The sequence below is a fragment of the Zeugodacus cucurbitae genome, chromosome 4 (assembly GCF_028554725.1).
Source record: "Zeugodacus cucurbitae isolate PBARC_wt_2022May chromosome 4, idZeuCucr1.2, whole genome shotgun sequence".
Classification (NCBI taxonomy): domain Eukaryota; kingdom Metazoa; phylum Arthropoda; class Insecta; order Diptera; family Tephritidae; genus Zeugodacus; species Zeugodacus cucurbitae.
In genome coordinates, this window is record NC_071669.1 from 69241951 (window position 1) to 69261722 (window position 19772).

Genomic DNA, 19772 nt, shown 5'->3' on the forward strand with positions numbered 1-19772 from the left:
ATGTATGCAAGTATTTGTTGTAGAGCACACAACGATTTTTCAGCATTTAAAAGTGCTCCAAAATGCAGCGACGACGGAGCGCTTATCCGCCTAACCGGCCGGGCTCCACCGGCACTGCGTCCATCTGGCATTCTGGCAGTTTGTCCTTTTCACTTGTCTCTTCACGTGATTCACTGCTTGGCGCCGGTCTCCTCTCACCGACTTGTTCTTCTTTGCTGTCGGTCCGTCAATCCGCCAACCCGCCAGCCTGCCAGTTCAACGCTCCAAAAAAGTTGGCTTCATTTTAGTTGCTTTCATTTTGGCATTTGTCCATTTGTCCACTTGTCGGTATCTCATTGCTTTCACTTTGCAGCTGCTTTATTTTCGGTTTCCGACAAATTTTTACTTAATTTTTTTGTGTTTTTTTCCACTGTTTTCCAACACTACACAGTTCCATCCGTTTTTGCACTGATTGTGTTCTACTTTTTACTGCATTTACAGCTCGACTGATGTTCTGCTTCGTTTTGGCGTCTCAAGTTCCTCAAAGTCTATGCGCTGCAGCACTTCTCTTGTTGCTGCTGTGGTTGTTGTAGTTGCTGTAAGTGTTTACGTTGTTGTTACTAATTCGAAAAAAATGCCAGCTTTTTGCGATGTCACGGCATGCGGTGCCCTTTTTAGACACCGTCGTATTGGTGGTGGCACCAATGACGCTACTTGTTGTTGTTGTTGCTGGCACTTGACCAATAGTTGACGTTCTATTATCCAAAGTGCACTTTTAAGTGCTTTTCCCTTTTGCTCTAATTTTACAAGTTTCATTTTCGTTACAATTTTTCGAGTTATATTTTCTATATTTGGCCACCATAGTACTAGATCCATTTATGAAAGTTGAAATGGCACAATTCCACAGACATAATAGCGCTTTTGAGTGAATTTCGTTTTGGTGAGTTGAAGTAATAATTGAAAATATTGAAGCATTTGCACTCGTAATTAGCGAAAATGTAGTGGCGTTGAAAGTTTTTATTACTACGGTTTAGATGGAAGAAATTGAGGTGCATTTATGATGGAGGATTTAAGGTAGAAAAGTGATAGTGAAGATATTTAAAGAATATTTAAAAGTTGAAGAAGGTCTTGATTGAAAATATCTCTTAATAATTAACAGCTCATATTGGTAAATAAGTCGCCGAAAGCTTTGAAGATGATTTCTCAACAGTTTGTTGAGATGCTATTGAGAATCTACTATTTAACCTTAAAATCAACTACATAAGAACTATAATTATAGGTTTTAAAATATTCTTATTAAATCCCTCGACTTTGTTTTCAATTAATTATGCCAAAAATCTAGTGTCTCAACTGTTTATTGAAAAACTATTGAGAAAATTTTTTATTACAGAGCCATAGAAGTTTATATTGAAAAATATCTGTCCCACACTGACTAACCTTATCCAACAATTGCCATAATTGAGTACTTAATTTTCTCACATAACACTTTTGCCATAAGTCCGCCAATTTTGGTAGCTTTTGAATTATGGTGTTCAAGTGAAAGTCTATAATTTGCCACCCACAACTTAAACGATTTCACACAAAATTCCAAAAAATTTATTAGCAAATATGAATTATGAAAAATGATTTCCTACGGTCAAAATAAACACATAATAAAGGGAAATATAATGGTGCAACCCGAAAAAAAATCGAAAAACTTAAAAGCGCAATCATCGAATGTCTAAAGGAACGAAGAGTGACGGACGAGCGAAATATTTTTTAAATCGCTGTTAATGTCTTCATTACATGCAGTATTTTCCCATTATTGTTATCTCGCTATGCATATAGCCGTATTGCATGTCGAGGTAAACAGAATATGCAAAAGAAAACCAAAGTGATGCCCAAAAAGATCACACGAAACCCAAGTGAGGTGTTGTACCCAATAAACCAAAATAATTCTATAGAGTGTGATCTCGTTTTATTGTGGATTGAGAGGAAGAATCTCACCCATTGAGTATCATAGTCCTAGTCTGCTAGAACTTCCAAGGTTTGGAATTAGAGAACTGATCAGAATTTACACTACGCCGTAGCTACCTATCTTCGGGATACTCATTATTCTTTAAAATGTTGATTTAATGGGTAAGGAATTAGTAATTGCGTTCCTGAGAAGTAGAGAGGGAATGGATTTCGGTAGAACAAATTGGTTTTCGGTTACTTATGTGTTCTCTACGGCAATGGAATGACTTTAAAAGCCATATATCTACGACAAGATCAGATAAGTCGAATGAGCTGCTTGGAATAGCCCGCACCGCCAAGTTATTGGTTTGGGTTGCAACAACGCACGGTCCGTTTGAGTTTCATAATTTTAGTTTCCATTATATTCCTCGTATATTGCCTTGATCATCAGTGCGAATATTATATGAAAGATGTTCAGATCGATCATCTCTCCATTAACCCTCCTCCTTCTTTCGGAGCATCGAGCTTGGGAGATATCTTTTTATATCGATTTTAAAATGTTAATATGTTTATAATTTTACTAGTCTATGTCTATCCGACCTTTTCCCATCTTCATCCAAGCCGACCGCAGGTTTCCATGAACTCGAATTTGTAATCTCAGGAAAACCAAAGTCAAAACATTAAAGTTCTCTCCAATTTGCTTGCTGGGTTATGAGCAGCTATCAGCATGCCATAAAAATCGTGTAGGTGTAATTGAAGTGGAGGAGGAGAAGAATAAGAACAAAAAAACTTCAGCTGCAACACTGAAGGTAACCGAAGGCGGCGGAAGATACTTGCAAAGCTCGCACACACTCCACTCACAACCATAGCCAGCATATAAACAGCACACAAAGCGCGCAGATGAAGATTGATTGCCGCTGTTACGGTTAATGTTGTTACGACTATAGCACGAGGTGTTGCTGTTGCATGCTGCGCCAAGTTGCACTTAAGCGCTTTTTCGTGGCCATCAACGGCACTTGCAGGTATTTGGCTATTATTACTGTTGTTATTGCGCTGTTTATTACATTGCATTGGTAGCAAATTGGTTTTCACTTTCGGGGGAAAAAAGTGAAAAAGCTGGAAATGTGGAAGTGATTGGATAGTTATGGTATGTGAAGCCAAAGCCGGGCTTACCGTCAGCCAACCATATTGCACTTAAACGCTGACGCTGCGCTATGGAAGACAGCAACTTTGCATTGCGGTTTAGCCACGGCATCACTGGTTTAGTGCCCTTCGGCGCACTGTGCTGCGAGTCTTTACCGTGAAGTGACGAATTATGGAAAATTGCACATGCCGCAACCATGAGGGGAGTGCGAGAGAGCTTGAGAATTGCACGGCAGCATTTATTGGCTACACTTATGTGCTGCGAAAATGACCAATCACCAATATGAACGTATATTCATACGCCTAACCCCCCGCAACCACAAAGGGTCCGCATAGCCCCCTTTACAGCGTTTAGGTATTAGAGGCAATGTTGCAAGTATAGAGATACAAACTTATGCAGCAGTTTCGACATTGCTGTTGAGTTGCACAACCTTTGTGTGTTCAATTAGAGTTGTGTTAAACACCAAAAAAGAAAACGATCCGCAGACGTGACTCAACCGGTGGCAACCGCTTACCTTACTTACAAAAATCGAAAATAATTTTTTAGCAAAGAAATTAAATTAAAAATACTTACGTACTCATTCTAATACGTTTTGCAACATGCGCAACACTTTGTTGCAAGTACGGTACAAATTTTTATCTTGCCCAAACACGCGACTATCAGCGCCATCGACCTCGGTGTGCGCAAGTCGGCAAATCGACGAATCATGATCAGCGATCTAATGTTGCCACCGAGTACAAGTTGAGCTGTATACCAACGGCAACATGTTCTTGCAACAGTGTAGATGCAAGACTTTTAAAGCCCAGGTTGGTATGTATGTATTGTTGCCACACTATTCTAACGAAATCTAAAAACATGTGAAAACAAATTAAATTAAATTTCCAAAAAACAATAAAAAAGTTAAATTTTAGTTTTTGTGATGACAATTCGTTAACGCAGACACAAGGTATTTTGTGCGCATGCGCAACATTTAGCCAAGCGGAAGCGATACGCAACAGTCGCGCAGACAATAAAATTACATGAAAATCGTGCTGTTTGCCGGCCGCAACAAAAAAATAGTTTGCACATTCGCAAAAATAAAGCACACTTACGAGGCAGTCTTTGAGCCAACAACAACAACACAAAGCGATTTTCATACTTTACGTAGCGCTCGTAATCGATTGGAAAACGTAATTTAGTCAGGTAGCACTCCGCACACCTCGCTTTGTCATTGCGCTCGTGTCCACCCGCACTGTTCGGCAGCTAGGCACAGTGGATCTTGCCTAGCACAGATTTAGTTATTTTGACTAACGAAAATTTTAACTCTCGGCGTGCTTGACAGAATCTTAGAAGACGTTACTTACATATTTCCTCAAGATTGCCATGACAACCTCTTCGAAATTCAACCGCAGATCGGAATTTTATATTTTCTCCGTGATTAAATCGCACCTCAGCGTTCCGGGTCTTTTCGAGGTCTTTCACTTTTGAGTCCATGTTGGGTCAATTTCCACCACTGTGCGTCCAAACATTATATTGTACTCGAATCGATCGCAATGTTGCTGAAACCTCAGCGCTTAAAGAGTCAATTGGTTGCGCATGCGCGCTGCTGCCGCATTGAAAAGATCACACAAGCAAGTTGTGTGTGTGTGTGTGTGTGTGTAATCAAAGTTACCTAACAATAAACATATTTAGGCGACTTGGCAGCGTTTATAACAACTCGCTATCAACTTGTATGTAAGTCTCAATTTTTATTGCCTTACATTTGACTTACTGCTCTTCCACCAAAATTTTATTGGCCCTGCGCAACCCCTTCAACATTGTTTGTGCGCTTAGGTCGCTGATTGGGAGCGCGACATGACGTAACTCTGCCCTCAGGTGCGCTCCCTAGTCTCCACTCCCCAAAAGTGCCCAAAATAGCATTTCAACTACCGCCCTCCCCCTCTAAGCCTGCCTCTTCTTGCCTGTCTGCTGCCACTAGCGTCGCCTTGCTACGCTTCCACTCTCCAACTTTCGTTCACAGTTCACAGTTTGTTGTCAGCAACATTTATTTATTGCAACTCCGTGCCCGACTTGTCCGTTTGACTTCATATCCATTTGTTGTTGCTGCTGTGCTGCTGCTGCTTGTTTATCAGACAGTTGGTTTGTTTGTGCTCATTCTGTGTGCCATTTCACTTTTTTCCAAATGACCAGCTCACCCTGTGCCCAGTCACAAAGCATTTATTATTATTTGGTGGGTTCGGTGCTGCCGTGCCGCCGATAACTGTAATTCATTGCGTTAACGGTGTTTGTGTTGCTGTTTTATTGTTGTTGCGAATATTATGTTTTTTTTTTGTTTTTTGAAGTTTGAAAAATGGTCCATGCAATGAACTGTCATTTTCAATTTTTGTTGGGTTTTCAGGTTATGTGTTTTGTTTTTGTTGTGGCTGTTCAATACTTTTAATGGCAGGAAAACGAAAGTGACAATTGAAAATGCATGCGGAACTTTATTTAACAAAACTCGCCGCTCAAATGATAGACAATTTTTGAAATATATTTGCGATATGACAATTGCTGCTGATGGCGCAATTTTCCGTTTGCAACGCTTAACAATTGCTGTGAAAATGCATGTTAATTAATCAAAATTTCAATGCAATCAAACTTGATTGTTATTACGCGCTCTGAAATTCATGCATTCACAATGGAAATATTTTCGTGTATTCAAAATCATAACGGGAAATATTTCCAAATTTAATGTATCAATTGGACTTGATGACGTTTATTTGACAAGCTGTTGAAATGATGGATGTGTGTTATTCGGATTAAGAGTATATCCATCATTCACTTTTTACTAAAAATTACGAAATGAAATTATGATAAGAATTTCTCAACAAAAATATCAACATCTTGTTGAGATTATGACAGATAAATTAGAAAAAAATACGAATTTTAGAAGGATAAAATTCTTACAGTATGTCAATAAACAGTTTACACATTGAAAATAAATACACTTTTTTCACTTTCCGCAGCAAAATTTTTTACTTTTTACTTCAGTTCAACATATTTTTTGAATCAGGGATGGTTACTTACAGTATTTCAAGAGATGTGATAAAAAAAAGCCGCGAAAGCAATGCAATAACCAACCAACAACAACAAAAAAACCAAAAATCATTTAATTTTGTTAGTGTCAAGAAAAACTTTACACACTACGATTATTTTACTTGTTAAGCACGTGTTATACAGTTAACCGTACTTCACCGTTACCTATTCTTCGCAAAGGCATTTGCAATGAATTTGTCAATTAGTTGGTGATTAATTTTTGCTTTTTTCATATCTAAAGTACCCGATATTGTGTTTTTAATATTCCATGCAAATTGTTTAGTTTGAAGAGGTCCAACTAATTGCCCCATAATCCCCAATGGAGTAAAAACGTTTGAGATCTAACAGCAATGTTTTCTTTAGCGCTCTAAATAGTGTATAATGGCTAATAGTATGTTTACATATGAAAATAATCTCGTTCTAAGCTCGTTCAATAATCTAACCGTTTACATATAGCCAAATGAGATTATCAATTGTCAAATGTGTTGCATTTGTTGTTGTATTACACAGATTTCCCTCGCTGTCCGCCATTGTTGTTTACATTTTCATTTGACATTTATCCTTTTCTTCGCAAAATTATCGATAAACCTAGGAATAACACCGAGAATCTAGTTGTATAAAACGAAATAATCTTATAATCTCGGATTATCCAGAGAGGAATTTTGTATGGGAAATCTCGTTTCTTAATTACAGATTATCGAGTTAAGCTCGTAAATGGAGATAATCTCGTTATATGTAAACATAGTATAAAATTTATCAGAAAATATGGAAATACAATAACCAAAACCAGAAAAGGGCCCTAAATTATAAATAAGTGGACATGTACAGGGCATAATGTCTCGAAAACTTGACCAAATTCCAAAAATTTCGATCAGTGTTACACATGTTAGTATATGCCTAATGTTAAATAATTACAATGTTAAATACAATGTATGTATAACTAAATGCATAAATAGTTTTCTCTACACCCAAAGCGTGAGTTCAAAATTCTCAACGGTTAGTTGAGAATATTTTTAATGTATTGCTAAGTAATGTTTATTTGAGAAATTAAAAAAATTAGCACTCACCTGTTTCAAATACTCTTAGTAGCTATAAAAGCTCTAGACGAAAAAGGTATTCTATAATCTATAAATTTGATGAGTCTGTTTATGTAACATATGTTTAACATCAAGCATATTTGGTTGAATAATTTAATTAATAAACAAATCATACCATAAACTTTAATTTGGAAATAAACTGTTATTTAAATTTCTCAACAAAAATCTCAACAGTTAGTTGAGTATTTGACTAAAATATAGTTCAACACTTCTTTGTCAAAAAGTTCATTAAAAATATAACCTTTTACACAGAATTACACTATTTATTAATAGAGGAGAGTGCTTAGCGGTTTAAATATATTTAAAGTCTACTTTAAGGTAACATGCGCATGCCATAATATTATATGTGTCTATAATTGCAATTACAAAAGATATATTTCTATTTTATTCTTTCCTCAGTGTCCTCTTGATATTCCTTTGTATTTAATTTGATACGAAATCTTACATCTTATTTACCTTCAACAATTTCGTTGGCAAAAAGTGCTTCGAATGGCATTGCGCGCGAATCATATTAACAAAATATTTATGCAACGTGCTTTTCGCTAATTTTTGCCACCCTTCCTGAATTTTTGCAACACAACGCTTGAACTCGCTGAACATTTATTTAGATGCACACGCTGATGTGTGATCGTGTAATCATAAATAAATATTTCCATAGCATATTCAAGTTGCATTGTTGCTATAGCCCAGAGGGATGATAAGGATTCACCACCCCCAAGAGAAGCATATTCAGCATGCTGTATTGCGCTTCACTCCACAAATGCTATGTAAACAACAAAACATATTTCTATTTGTTCAACAGTAATTGCAATATTTGCCCTACTGATTGCTGAGATGGCCACGAGCTGTTAAGTCGGCAAATCACTTGCTGAAATTGTAGAAAAAATGGGATATGCGAAAAAATTAGGCACACAATAGAAATAACTTAATTATAAATGGCGCACATTTGCTTAAAGCTCAAACACTCATCCATATATAACATATAGAGCCATTCATATGTATGTATAGTCATGAAATTACATTTATTGCATTCATTAAAGCAATTTAATTTTTTTAGCTTTCACACTTATACAAATCTGATTTCAATCATTCAATTTAGCATGACCTAATTGTGCTTGAATTTTTCGCTACTGTCAAAAAATAATTGAATTTTTATAATCACCACTCTCTTTCACTCTCACTCTCTTTTGAAGCACTAGGGATATACCCACTCGATGAAAATCTGTTACGGCCTTGGGAAATATGGCATACCGGAACCATTGAGCGGCAAATTTAATGCAAATGAGTGCTCCCAGGAGCCACAGTGACTTCCCTATATGGCTTATACAAATATTTTTATGTTTCCGTTTTGCTTTAGTGCTTTTATAACAAACATATACATGTAATTATTTGCATGTGTGCGGGTGTGTGAAAATATTTTCCGGAACCCCCGACACTTGTTGCGCCTCGCAGCGCGCATTACAAACCGTTATAGCACAGCTGTTGCTCTTGGCGAACTCCACACTGGACTAATTAAATTGTCGTAAAAATTGAAATGAAACAAGTTATACAAATTCACCGCCTATTTTTATGCCTTTTTTGTTTCTAATTAATTTTCGAGAGATCGCCACGCAACGATTCAGCCTTTTAATGTTATTTATTTATCATGAAAAACGCAGAAGAACTCACAACTCACAGCGCGCCTTGTTAGCTGCTATCAAATCAATTTTTATTGCATCTAATTTGGTTCAAATTAAAAAAAATAACAATAAACAAAGAACTCATTAAATTTTTCAACAACAACACTTAAACAGTACTTAGTCCCGAACCAAAAATTTATAGTTCAACCGAAAGAAAAACTAATTTAATTCAAATGACTGTGACTGTCATCTTGTTATGGGCACTTAGTTATGTAGATTTCTTCTCATCTATTTTGTAGCGTTCAGTATTTTATTGGCTCAACACGCCATTTTGAGTTGGAAGTTGAGTTGCCGAAATGTCGTAAAATTTCGACAATTTAAATTTCAACCCAATTTGAGTTAGTTCGCCACTGCGTATTTAATTTATCAATTTTCGAAATGTATATGAAATGATATCGTAAAAGTCAAAATTTGAAATCGTCGCTGTGTTTATTTACACAAACAATTCGTTTTACCGGTTTTATGAGGCAGCGCTGTGACAGCAACATATTTATGGCTAATTGCTCGTAAAGACAAACTAAATGCGACTTGAAGTGGTAGCGTGGTGTATAACTGTATGCCATGATATACTGCTTATATAGTATGATATACAAAATAAAAATTCAACAGAATTTGTCAATCTCCAATTGACCAGTTAATTTTTATGGGACTAAACGAATAAAATTGTCTGAAGATTCTTAGTTTTCATATTTATCTCTATTTATGCTTTCTTGATCTCTTCTCCACATAGCGCTATTGAACATCTAGTATAACCAGGCTTTCTTTCACGAAGGAGAAAACTATTTAGCCGAAAATCGTTTGCGGAAACCGGAATACCTATAAACGATATGGTTCTATGAGCTGTAATCTGATTTGGGTCTTCAATTAGATGTTATAAAAAGATTCCGCCGAAAATATATTTCCAAAAACACCCAAATATAATTTTATAAAATTCTATCGAGCCGACAGAGCTTAACCAAGTGTTTTCCGGAATCTCCCTCAGTATATAGACCCGACAGTCGTGAGAACATTACAAAAATCAACCACAGAGATCAAAGCTGCTTATGTTATAGAAATGGCAAGGATATCACTTTACAGTGTTGTTGTTGTAGCAATTATACTCGAACGTATTCAGAACGGATCGTTCAGATATAACTTAGTGGGCGTGACTGTAATCTTACTAAGTCTACAATTAATGCCACCCTTGTCGATCCATTGGTATATCTCAAGCTCTCTCAATTTACTACTTACAATGAAAGTCCAACTGGTCTTCTCGCTCCAGCTCCATCACTGGACGTCATTACTATGCCACCGTTAGTCAAACAAAACTATAATCTCAGTGCGCTAGCTAATTTAATATTAGCATGTGTGTATGTATTGTGATGTGATTTAGTACTGTCTGCGGAAACTCTTAATTGCTCTATTATGCAAATACATTTGGTGGACTTTCATAGCTGTTTTGTCTATGTGCTCCTTTCGATTTATTTCGCGCGAAATATTAGCCATAAATTAAAACTGTATCTAATCAATGCTGCCATCTAGTTTTCTATGTTGCTTTCCACGTAAAATTGCGCCACTTGCAACATACACTACACAGACAATATGCAACAAACAACAATTCTTACTGCTTTAGTGATTAAGATCGTTCAGAAAAACAACGCAACAAACATACTTATATATTTATATCTGTATCTATAAATATATATTTATACATGGTCTTGCATATGAATCGACTAATGACGGATATGGTGAACCAATTGCAGTCACTCGCTTTGCTAGCTGTAGTCATATACTCTCGCTGTGTATGCACCTGTGAAAGCAACAACAAACTGGTTCACATACACGCGGCCAATTAAAATAAAACTAACATTGGGGCACTCATTCAATTAGCAATAAATTTTCCAATAGTAAAAATTACCTTGCTTTTTCGAAATTTATGACACTATTTATGGATTTTATCGCCAAATCAAATTGCTACAACCAGCACAACAACAATTACCGCAATGGTGGAATGGAGGAATGAGTAATGCCAATAAGAAGTACAGCAGAGTTGGCTGAGTATTTGTTGGAGATTGCTTAGCAATGCTGATTGTTGTTGTTGTTGCATAGAAATATGAATGATGATGGAAAATGTAATTATTGAAGGTGAAAAAATCCGCGTAAAATGCAAAAACCAGAATGCAATAACAGAAAAATGCTGCAATTGCAGACAAACCAACAACAAACACACGCGCATACACACCAATTGACTTACATAAGCGCTGAAGAAGGGATGCCGTTGTAACAGCAAAACGACCTACAAAGGACGTGCGCTAAATTATGAAGCAATTGCGAGTGGCGGCCACCCGGTCGTACGGGTGAACCTTTGGCCCGTATGGCATGAGTGTGTATGAGTATATATGTGCGTCACTTCGTGTGGCAAGCAATGTTGCATACTTGCAAATCGTGTTTGTTCCAGCTACAAACACCCAACAAGCACACAGAGAGCTGCCTGGCATTAAACACGCCATAAGCTGAAAACGAAAATGCATGCCACAACTTAATGCCACCAAAGTGAGAGTAGCACACGAAGGGAGTGCAGGAAGAAGGTGCAGGGAAGTGCAGCGCAAAACAAAAGCAATCTTTTTGCCGGGCAATCACTGAAAATATCATCAAAAGTGAGATAATCGACGGCCTAAGCATAACCACAAGGCGCTCAGCTGACGCGAAGCTGACAGCGCGAGCTGCAACAGCCAGCCAGTCGGCCGTGCCACAGGCGCGCGTATGTGGTTATGTGGCTGTTTGGGAAGCAATAAAAGTGCAAAAGACAATCAGCCAGCAAAATGAGCAATTTTCTGTGAAAAAGTATTGTTTTCACTTTATATTTTGTTGCAGTTACAGCAGTGGATGCGCAGCAATTGGTTGCGCACAATTCGTTGCGGTACAACAACAACAACATGGAGCGCAACAAAAGTGGCCAAATAACAACGAGTTGCCACCATCAACGATGCCCTGCTGCTTCCTCCACCACAAAGTGCACACGTTCGTCGTTGAGCGAGATAAGTAATGCCAAGAAGAGGAAGATGCAACAACGTGTATTAATCCCTAGATATATATGCATCTGTACGGTCATATGTCGACCGGCGATTGTAAGCAGCTTTGTCTGCATTTCTGACTCATTCTGACACAATCAACGCTGAGCTTTTATTGGCAACACTGTGTGGCAGAGGCCAAAAGAGATCACGGTGTACGAACACAAGTGCGCTGCCACATATGGCTATAAATCCTGGTGCCCACTTGGATATGAAAATGAAATTGAAAACCAACGCCAACTTAACCACTTATGATGAAGACGTGATCACGATCACTGCCGGATAAAAATAAAAATAAAAAACAAAAAGCGAATCGCATAAAAAATCGCAAGAAATAATACATTCAATCGATTGCGGTTAAGACTAAATCGATGGTTATTGGTGGAAAAGTGCTGGTGTGTGCGAAATAAATAAGCAGATAAGCAAATATACCTTCATCAAATACGTGGAATTTCACTCTTTATAAAAGAAATCTTGTTGTCTTATTGCGATTATTACTCACAATTTGATACAAACTCAATTTTCAAATTCACGGCTATACGACTGAAATTAGTTGAGAATGCTATCTCTAGAGATTGTACACCACTTTTAAACATATTTATATTAATTTGGCTAGGGTCTCCATGGGTAGTGGTCGACAATGAAAACTTTTATAACACCATTCTTAAGTTAAGATAGCCTGGTAGGCCACTAAGCCACGAATAGAGCAGTTTTGGGCTTCAGCGATGTCAGTTGGTGTGCCGTCACGTAGTCCATGAGGAGTACTCATATATAGGATGCCTGTGATTGACGCCAATTCCATGCCATGTTCCAGGTTACCCTTTAGTTTGGGACCCCCAAATGCTTGAAGCATTGCCAATGCAGGACAAACGCACAGGAGGCTGTGGTCAGTGAGTATGCCAACCATGCTCTTATAGTTTTTCAACGGTCGGTGAAGGTAAAAAGTACGTTTTTAGCCCTAAAAATGCGCCATTTTGTGGCTGTAAAATCGAATAGAAGCAAAAAATAAATAAAATGGGACCGTTGGCTGGGATTCAATTCTATGTTGGACAAGTGTGCAAAATTTCAATACGATCGGTGCATAACTTTTTGAGTTATCGTGGACACCGACTTCAGAAAAGGCGTTTCGAGAAAAACGCGTTCAAAGTTTTGGGATTTGTCAAATCTTTTCACATATTCGTAAGCACTTGGGCCGGTGGTGACTTCCATCTTTCTCCGAATGAGCTGAAATTTTGAGACAACATTCTTCAATAGTTGTACATTCGATTTAACAAATAAAAAAAAATGATTTTTTTTTAATTTAATCCCATACCCCTCCCCCCCCCTTAATATAACAAACCAACCAGAAAGTCTCATATATTGATATAATACTCAATACCTCTATCATTCGAACATCAGAAAGAAAGTCCTTCAAGGTTTGACTGATGGAAACTCGTTTATTATATACGATATATAAATAGTGTAGAGGCTTCGAGTCGACAAAAAACAAAAAGATTTGGCATAGCCACTATTCATCTATCTCTTCTAGCCCGCATGACTCACTGAAAGGCCAAGCGACGGTTAAAATAACATTATTTCATTGACATAACTACAAATTTTAAACTCATTTAAATAGTGGTCTACGTCATCAGTATAGAATTTTTAAATAGTGAAGGTCCGCAAGGTAGTTAGAAGATGTCTCAAACGTCGTGTAATGCCTTTAAACCCAATTAGAGGCTTTATTATGGGTTGCAAACTGAACTCAAATATAATAATTGGTACCTGAAGAGAATATTTAGACTCATACGGCTCCTCAAAGCACTTGGTTTCGATTATGGAAGACCTTCCAATGAAAACGAACGTGGTCCAGATAAAAGCAATATTTCAGAACAAGCGACAGAAACTTGACTGAAAAGGAGTTATGATGCAGGACCGAAGTCAAGTTCCATTCGATGGGCTCCAGGTTTCCAATTCTGCACGAACCTTTTGAGATTATAATAACCGCCCCAGAAAATATCTGAATTAGACAACAATTCTGGCGAAGATTGGCGCCGCGGTCACTGAAGACACACGAAGAGATTTAAACGTGGCTATAATTAAAACATCATGAGAGACATTCAACCAAATTGTAAACTAATCACATTCATTTCTATACAAACGAAATCATAACTATCGTGGACATAACTAGCTCTGAAATGGAAGCTTAAAGCGATCATTTGAAATAAAATTGGAGCTTAATAAAAATAATATAACCAAAAACAAGAGCGTCCAGTTAGCGAACCCGTCACTAAAATGCCAACCGAGATGCCGACAACAAGCAGTCAAAACGGTTACGCCGCGCAATCAACAAACGTGGGCGTGTACAAGCAAAACACAACAACTTGAAAAACGCTGATGCTGTCTTTTATCAGTCACACGCCTAGTTTCTTGTGTAGCGATTAAATGCCGACAATAACAGGTACCACAAAACAATATTACCGTCATTACAGCAGCAACAGCAGTCAACGCCAACGCTGATACCGACGTCAACGGCAACGCCACCGAAATGCCAATTTTAATTAAGACCTCGTCAACAAAAATATGTATTTTACTAAAACAGAAAACAATTCATGCAAACAACAGCAATTTTATGAACGAAATAATCGGCAAACATTGCGAGCAACAAGCCGCACCGAAAATATCTGCTACTGCCACAACGCGGACGAGTGGTGAATGCAAAACAGTTGCCATCAGCTTGTACGTGGTGCTTGTATTAATAACAACAATAAAACTAACAGCATGTATTTGAGCGCCGACAATCAGCAACGTGCCACACTTACACTTACCACGTTTGTGGTTGTTGCATTTGCATGCGTTGTTGGCGGCCAAACTCGGCCGACTGCCTGGCAGGCTGCTTGGCTGATCCGGCAGTTGGCGCGCTTAAGCGACCATATATCAACAGGTTATATAAAAATGACGTTAATGAAGCTTGTTAACAAGATTTTGGCCAATGATTATGCTGCGGCTGTGGCAGCAATTGCGACAGCAAATATGAGCCAGCAAATTTATTTGTATTTCTTGGAGCGTAGTTTTTTGGGGTTTGCAAATTGTGTGCGAATAAAATTAAATATATTTTTATATAATATATTAAATAATATTATTTTTCTTTTTTTAGATACCTAAAACGTTACCTTTAACCTTAGATCTAGTTAGCACACATTTCGAGGGTCCCATTAAATAAAGCCTCGGTTAAGTTTTCTCTGAGGCCTCTCAATACAGCATAATCCTAAAGGCTACCACAAAATCGTGTCTGAACCCCGCTCCGACCTAATCTAAATATCCTCATACCAAATATAAACCGAATTATAATCATAATTTCGAATACCGACCAACAACTGGTTTAATAAAGATTAGAATTACTTATAACCTTAGAGAGAACTTGTTAGGACACATTTCAATTTCGTAAATTAAGTAAACCTTATGACTTCTCACTGTAGCACAAATCCAAGAGGTTCCACAAAATCAACTCTAAACGCCCGCTCTAACTAAATCTTAGCGACCTTATACCAAGTTTTGTTCATTGCAAACTTTGTCTCTCCAATTGAGGTCATACACAATGCCTGTTTATTGGGTCAATTAGTGATTACACCACAAATCGATTGCAATCAAACGAAATTACACGCAGCGCACAAAAGCCATTGATATCTTTGAGTCAAAAAAAAGAACGCCCAAAAAATTCATATTACGAAATTATGAGAAATATTCAAATAACTGCTTACACATTTTATGTGAAAGTGAACGCTTTCGCACCATTAAAGCTTGAAAAAGCAGGGTAATAATGTGAGTATACTTTATACACACGCATATACTCGCTTTGGATCATTAACCGGCGCAATCGAACGCGCTGGCAACCGCAAGTGTAACTCCCCAAAGACAATTACAACAAAAAAGTCGAAAACAACAAATTCAACAAAAATATCTAAATAACCGCATGCGCACAACAACAATGCCATAATCATTTATCATAATCATTGTGATTGATTCGTCTTAAAAAATTATTATAAATCGGGAGTTGTGGGCAACAAACAGGCAACAACAATAACGGAGGCATAAAAACTGTGGTATGAATATTGGCTGCAAATAAAACGCGATTCGTTCTGGTCATAAAACAGTGAAGTGCTATGTGCTCGAATATTGATGGAGTGAGTACGTACGCCAGCAACAAGTCGCTCTGGTAACAACCGCAAAAGCAACGCACCAACGGAAGAAAAAACGTATGAATTGAGAAAATCGAATTTTTACGCTTCGCAGCCAACCGCAAACGCCGCAATGATTCGCACAATTATGAACCGCTGCTTGATATAATAATAATGCCCGGTCTCGTAGAGACTCTACTACCAGGCTAACTACCACCAGCGAGCGAGTCACTCGTGCACTATTTGCGGCGAAAGTGGTTATAGCGTTTCGCGCCTATTAACGTCATTGAACGCAGAACGAAACCGAAGCACTCGTTTCTGGAGATTGGTTTAAGAAGTGAAAAAGTTGCACGAAATCTGTTGTACGTGTCACGGGAAGTGAAGGAACGGAACGAGGTGGGAGAGCAGCATGTTGATATTCAACACCACAAGTACTTATTTTTAAACTTGTTGCCGTTGCGAGTACTTAAAGCCCGTTGAGGATCATTTTCCCTCAAATTTTTCTCTAAGCTTTTCCGGTAGATTAAGAGATTCTTCATGGTTTATTTGAAGATAGTAGGAAGGTACAGAAATACACCAAGTTTTTAACGGCAGAAATATGTTTAATAGATCATGAAGACTATCTCTTAACTTGACTTGACGAAGGGAATAAACTTGTAATGATTAATAGTTCTCAATAAGCTAACTGCCAGATTTTTAATCTTATATCTCACAATTGTGTGTTTGACAAATTAAGCTAAAAAGGTTCTGAGAAATATTTTCAATATAACTATTACAGCGAACTCAAAACATACAATCCGTCTCAACTGCATTGATTAGCACAAAGTTCCAATTGCCATACCAAAAATGATGTAATACATACACATAATATAAGTACAAATAACAAAATCCTGCCACTAATCTTCTCAACTCAAACAAATCTCACTTTTTTCTTTCTCTTGCAGATCCCAGCGGCAACAGCTGTAGCACTTAATCATAGACTAAGACAACAAAAAAAGGCGAAGCGACTTCGAGCCGCCAACTGCCAAGCGTCAACCAGTGACAGCTACTGCCAAAGTAATCCGCTTGGCAACAGCTGTCACCACTCAGCTCAGTACGGAAAATGTTTCCCCGCCTGCCCGGTCCAATTGGAGCGGATATCTTTCTCGGTGCCACCACCACTGTGCGCACTGTGTTCCCGAACTCGCGACTAGATTCGCTATCCGGCAACAGCGGTGGCGGCGGCAACAGTGCACAAAATGAGCATCATCACACGCATCACCAACAGTCTCACGATGGCACCGTCACCCCAGCGCCCGCTTTCGGCAATCAGCTGCAATCGCCGAGCAACGCCAATGATTTCGCTGCGACGATGGATGCTGACAGTGGCGGCGGTGGCGTCGGCGGCGACAGCAGTAGTTTCAGTCCACTAGCTGCTGCGGATGCGGCGAGTAATAATTACCTGCCCGAAGACGATGCAGATTGGTGGTCGAATGCCATCGAAGAGGACACTTTCGACTCGCCGCTCGCGTTCGATAGCAGCGAGAATGGTTTGTGGAATGGGCGTTTTGTACCGCCACCACCACGCCCACCATTCCTGGATGACGGCGTCGCAGCGGACGGACTTACCACCTGTGATTTATGTACGTGGGCATGGCAGCGCAATGCCTACTCGCTAGATGGATCGATTGGTGAGTAATCAGCGCTAAGCTAACTAACCGCATATACACGTCCATCCATGAATATCAAAGTTTGTACTATGGCAGAGGCCAAAACTATATCAATAGCAATAACAATAACAATAGCCGATTACTAGACAAAAGTGGGCTGTGTCCACACTACTGGCGTTGGGTGGGTTTCGCATTTTTGCTGTCTCAACAGCAATTTATTGTGAAATGAGGATTTATGAGAGCAGCATATTGGCTCTAGCTTCGCCTTCGCGCCGTGGATACCAGATACCAGACCTACCTCTTTTTTGTCCGTAAACTATACGATCGATCGGTTATCTCATCGCGCATTTATTTTTGTTCTTCACTTTTCAATTAAAAACGTCGAATTTTTTATTCCCTTCTTTCATACCCTTTTTCCACTTAATCTGCCCACTTGTTTTGCGTTGCGATCCGATATCCATTGCCATAACAATCGATGGCGCAATAATTTATCGCTTCGATCGCGTCTAGCGATTTATCAAATTTTTAGATCTGCGCACAAGCGCTCGCTTACTTACAGATATGCGAGGCTCTGTATTTGTTGCTGGGAAGAAACTTGATTGCGTCGGCTTTTGGCTGCCACTTGTTGCATGAACGTTCCGTTAGCTTTTTTTATTTCTTATGAAGTATTATTTGGCGTAGAGTTACATATATTTTCCCGGAAGAATTTATGAGATTTTGTAGTTTTTTGTGCAATGGCCATATAAGGACAAAGAATTAGACTTGTTAACGATGTCATCTAACGTTAAATCTAAAAAAGATACGTGTGTTTTCAATGAAGTTGACTATCGACAGAGAGCTGTAAGATTTGAGTCATGCGAATAATTAGTTAGTGTCAGTCAAAACTGAGTTCAAATCTTAATCGTTGGTATGGAAGAACCAACAACAGTAATAATAATGCAGTTTAGCAAAGGTTACTCGGCCTTCAAGAGTCAACATGAGCTTTCCAATTGTAGAGGAAGACTTAATTTATGTGAGTTAACGATTTCAAGTCGGTTTGTAAGACATCGCTTCTTTAGAATATTATGTAAGATCCTGAATCTCGTCAATTTGCTAACTAAAAAGATGAAGGCATGGGATTGAATACATTATATTTTAATATTTTTATTTAACAATATAGTAAAAACGTATTACTTACTCCTCGGTCTATATAGATTTCTCGGTCTATATAGATTCTCATATCGGTCCAAATGGTCGCTGGCGCTCAATCCCTGCTTAGTTGATGGCTGTTCCCCAGTTTTGTACTGATCTTGTAACTTGTCGATTTTCAATACTGGCGTTACTATCTAGTAGACACTGAACCGGTCAAGTACTGTTATTTTAGCGATATTATTTTGTGGGAATGACTTATGAACTCTCCAATTTACCAAGACATCATAGACATTCGACAGATTATATTAAATTTTTCTCAATTAAAAATCGATAAGAATGGATACTAGGACTATATTTTAGATATTTAACAAAAAAAAGTGCTCCGAGTTCTGAAAGATTTTAATATGTTAACTTCATTTTCGCAACCAAAAAGCTCCTCATTGTACATATTCCTTCGAAGAATTAGATAAAAAAATTCAGTTTTTTGCATTTTGGTCTCATCTTCTGAAGTCTTCTATATAAAATGACCATATCCTGTCGACTAATATCCCAAAAAGATCAGCGAGGCGCCACAAAACAAGTTTTTAGCGAACATTAGCCAGTTTGTGATAATGACAGCGCCGCAACTGTACGCATTATGAAACCTAATTGTCAAACCTCAAACCCTAAATTTTAGCTAATAACATACGAAGCACTAATAGCCGGCCAGCAATATATTAAACTCGCACCTTTTGCACCATAATGACGCGGCGGAGTTTCACAGAGTTTAGCAGCTGCAATTCCAGTGAAAACGAGCGCTTTAACAAAGTAATCCTCAACACGGATTCGCACTCATTTGTTGAAGTGCAAAAAAATTGTGATTTGGCCATTCATTGCAATAAAAAGCGAGAACCCACACCA

The 19772-nt window shown here is 38.2% G+C and overlaps 1 protein-coding gene across 6 annotated transcripts in view; it reads left to right on the forward strand.

Moving 5' to 3' along the window:
- Nucleotides 1–19772, forward strand: part of LOC105213673 (uncharacterized) — a 236630-nt gene that overhangs the window by 122053 nt on the left and 94805 nt on the right. For all 6 annotated transcript variants that reach the window (XM_054230205.1, XM_054230203.1, XM_054230207.1 and 3 more), the window contains one exon: nucleotides 17037–17762. In XM_054230205.1, the coding sequence (XP_054086180.1) occupies nucleotides 17195–17762 (568 nt within the window). In that variant the 5' untranslated portion in view covers nucleotides 17037–17194. The remainder of the gene's footprint in view (nucleotides 1–17036; nucleotides 17763–19772) is intronic.